At 36.1% G+C, this 3,208-nt stretch overlaps 1 protein-coding gene across 1 annotated transcript; it reads left to right on the top strand.

Annotated features, from left to right (window-relative positions):
• The first annotated feature begins 356 nt into the window (after positions 1 to 356).
• On the top strand, positions 357 to 1,172 carry LOC122800463 (protein atonal homolog 1-like). Its single transcript, XM_044069906.1, has one exon. The coding sequence runs from the start codon at positions 357 to 359 to the stop codon at positions 1,170 to 1,172; it is 816 nt and encodes a 271-aa protein (XP_043925841.1).
• Positions 1,173 to 3,208: the final 2,036 nt, after the last annotated feature.

Raw genomic sequence — 3,208 nt, 5'->3', positions numbered from 1 at the left:
TTTACTCGCAAAGTTTACAGAAAAACAGGTTCTGTATCATCGTGTATTTTTGAACAATAAATATGAAACTCTAATGTTTGCTATTAATGACTGACTTATAATCCTCAGTGATTAACAAGGAAACTAAACATTTTACAAGGGACATAAATATGAGGTAAAATAAGAGACAGCTGAGACATATGATTTTTGGCAGCCACTTCTTGAAAGAGCATAAGATTAATTACATTACAGTTGAAAAAAAATGCTTTGTTAATATTATGGTGATAAAGCTAGAACAGCACATTTGCTTATATGGAAAAAGACTAAGTGTATTAACTATTTTTTTTTTTAATGCAGCTAATCACAAGTATTAAGATATGTCATTTGGAGCAGGCCTGTCAATGATCAACTGGAGTACAGAAAACATGCAGGAGTCTCAACCCAAGGATCATAAACTTTCAGACATGGCATCCAAACTGGTAAACCCAAATGATCCCCACAGCTGGAACTTGAGCTCTACACTAGAAGCAGCATGTCCTGGATATGTGCCTTACATTTCTCCTGGGGGGTCTGTGGCATCATTTTACAACAATGGAGCACTTCAAGGAGAACTGGCAGCAGCACCAGGTGCTAAGTTAGCCTGCAAAGGGGCAGCCAAAGAAAGGGAGCTCTATCGACTGGGCACTGGGCCCCAGCGACACAGGAGGCTGGCCGCCAATGCCAGAGAACGACGAAGAATGCATGGTTTGAACAGGGCTTTTGATCAGCTCCGTAGTGTGATACCATCACTAGAAAATGAGAAGAAATTGTCAAAGTATGAAACTCTACAAATGGCTCAAATATATATCACAGAGCTAACAGAGTTACTACAGAATGTGAGCAATGGAGACAGTTCTAGTGATGATGGTAGTCCTGCAAGTGCTAACAGAGGAGGGGGCAAAAGGTGTTGCTTCCCAGCATCAACCACTACATTTTCATTCTCCAGCCTACCTGAAAGTCCTTCTGTCATCTCTCTTGATGATCCAGACATACCTGCTCCATCAGCCAGTCACCTAATAATCCTATCTCAAAGCAAGTCTAGCCTAAAGGACTGTAAGGCTTCATCATCGGGTAACAGTGGCAGTGATGGTGAATCGTCCCAATCTAGTGACTGTGATGAAGGACGGACAGCAGACAGTTGCTGCACCTTCTGAGAAGCCAAAGCTTAAAGATCATAAACACTGTGTGACTGTGGCCTTACATTTTTTGTGCTTCCATTCTGTAGCCATAGGTTTACTTAATGTTAAACCTTTGCTTAGCCAGATACAAGAGAAAAAAAAAACAATGATATTATAGTTCCTTGTCACAGCTATCCTGCCCAGCAGGCAACTTTATACAAGCCAAAAGGCAAACTACATTTGAATGTTTCAAGTCAGTAAAGACTTTAAGAACAATTAAACAATCTTTTTTTGGAACACATGCTATTTGAAATTTGTATCTGGTTGTGAGACAAAACCTGCTTTAGAGAACTCTATTTTGCTCAGAACATGTTATATGGATCAGTCCTGAAAGAGGCTACAAATATTTATATTTGTGTTTTAATTTGTTTAGTAAAATAGCTATTCTCTAAGATGGTTATATGCACTTTAAACAGCTTGTATATAATCTTTCAAAATAAACAACAAACATGGACATTTTTGTTAAAATCTTTGCTTTAATAGATAACTGAGTTTTTCCTTTGTAATATTGTTATTTAAGTTGACTCTGAAAATTTATTTTAGTTATCATTAAAATATTGTATGCTATTAATATTTTTGACAGTTTATTAAATTAACTACTTACAAAAAACAAACAAAATTGTCATAAATTATTTTGAAGTGCATGCACATATTGTATGCTTACACGCTAGAAAAGAGGAGCATTTATTTCTCCAGCATGGTTTGCAACTAAACCTGATGCATAGTAAAATGCGCAACACATCATACTGGCAAAATTATAGAATGAAAGAAGCAGTAATCCCTTATAAACTTTCGTGTTTGGAAGTAATACAAACTGATTTTTTTGAGAATTAACCATACACAAAGATAATGGGGTTTAAATGCAAAGTGTTGGGGAAGGATTGCAAGGAAAAAAAACACAATAAAGCAGTTACTTTGGGAACTAATGATGCACACGTGTGCGATTCTTTGAATGGAGGCATGGTTATATTAAAGAGAGTGGCTAGGTATAAACATTTCCATGAGGTGTAAGAACAAAGGAATCTTGGAATAAACTGTAAGAGCAATGATAAATACTACAATGATTATTCTATGTTTTAGGTGCTAACAGAAATTAATATCATGCATGGCTATTTCTTATTTCTGAATGTTGACCATTAAAATTTCGCTCTTACAAATCTGAAGATTCTAGTGAAGAAAATATTTTGGTAGATACACCAGATGTGACTTGAGAAATACAGTATATTCATGGCTTGCCTATACTTCTGCAAATCTTAATTTTTGTGTCCTATTAATAAGTTCTTTTTAACCAACCAGGACAGTGTAATAAGCTGACAATACATTGAATCCAAGGAAGAGCTGAAGAAGTTACCTTCAAAGATGTGTAGTATATTGTTTATCCATACAAAATTTTCCATTACTTCCGTGAATCTGTGTTAGTATTTTGATAGCACTTAATTCCAGGGGCCATCTGGATCATTTTTCACTATATCTCAAGTGGAAATGATTAACACTAAGTGAGTAATTCACCCCATTTTTTATTTTTCTGTTAGCGGCCTGGTACACAGACTACCTAAGTACTAAGGGGAACTGCAGTTTTATTTTTCAAAATAAACAAATACTATAAAATGAATGCCGTGCATAATTTGAAATGTGAGGTCAACAGAGAGTAATGAGAGTAGGACAAGACCATCCAAACTAACTAGCTGTGCTTAAATAGTTAAGCCAACTGTTTTAGCCCTGTTAACTAGCTGTGCTTAAATAGTTAAGCCAACTGTTTTAGCCCTGCTAACTAGCTGTGCTTAAATAGTTAAGCCAACTGTTTCAGCCCTGTTATCTAGCTGTGCTTAAATAGTTAAGCCAACTGTTTTAGCCCTGCTAACTAGCTGTGCTTAAATAGTTAAGCCAACTCTTTTAGCCCTGCTAACTAGCTGTGCTTAAATAGTTAAGCCAACTGTTTTAGCCCTGTTAACTAGCTGTGCTTAAATAGTTAAGCCAACTGTTTTAGCCCTGTTAACTAGCTGTGCTTAAAT

The sequence above is a fragment of the Protopterus annectens genome, chromosome 4.part0 (genome assembly GCF_019279795.1).
Source record: "Protopterus annectens isolate FY-2018-M chromosome 4.part0, PAN1.0, whole genome shotgun sequence".
Classification (NCBI taxonomy): domain Eukaryota; kingdom Metazoa; phylum Chordata; order Ceratodontiformes; family Protopteridae; genus Protopterus; species Protopterus annectens.
The sequence above is the reverse complement of the archived record's forward strand: the minus strand, read 5'-3'. Positions and strand labels throughout refer to the sequence as shown.

What these genes read in the sequence shown, in the direction of transcription:
- LOC122800463 (XM_044069906.1), top strand. Translation starts at nt 357, where the DNA reads ATGTCATTTGGAGCAGGCCTGTCAATGATCAACTGGAGTACAGAAAAC.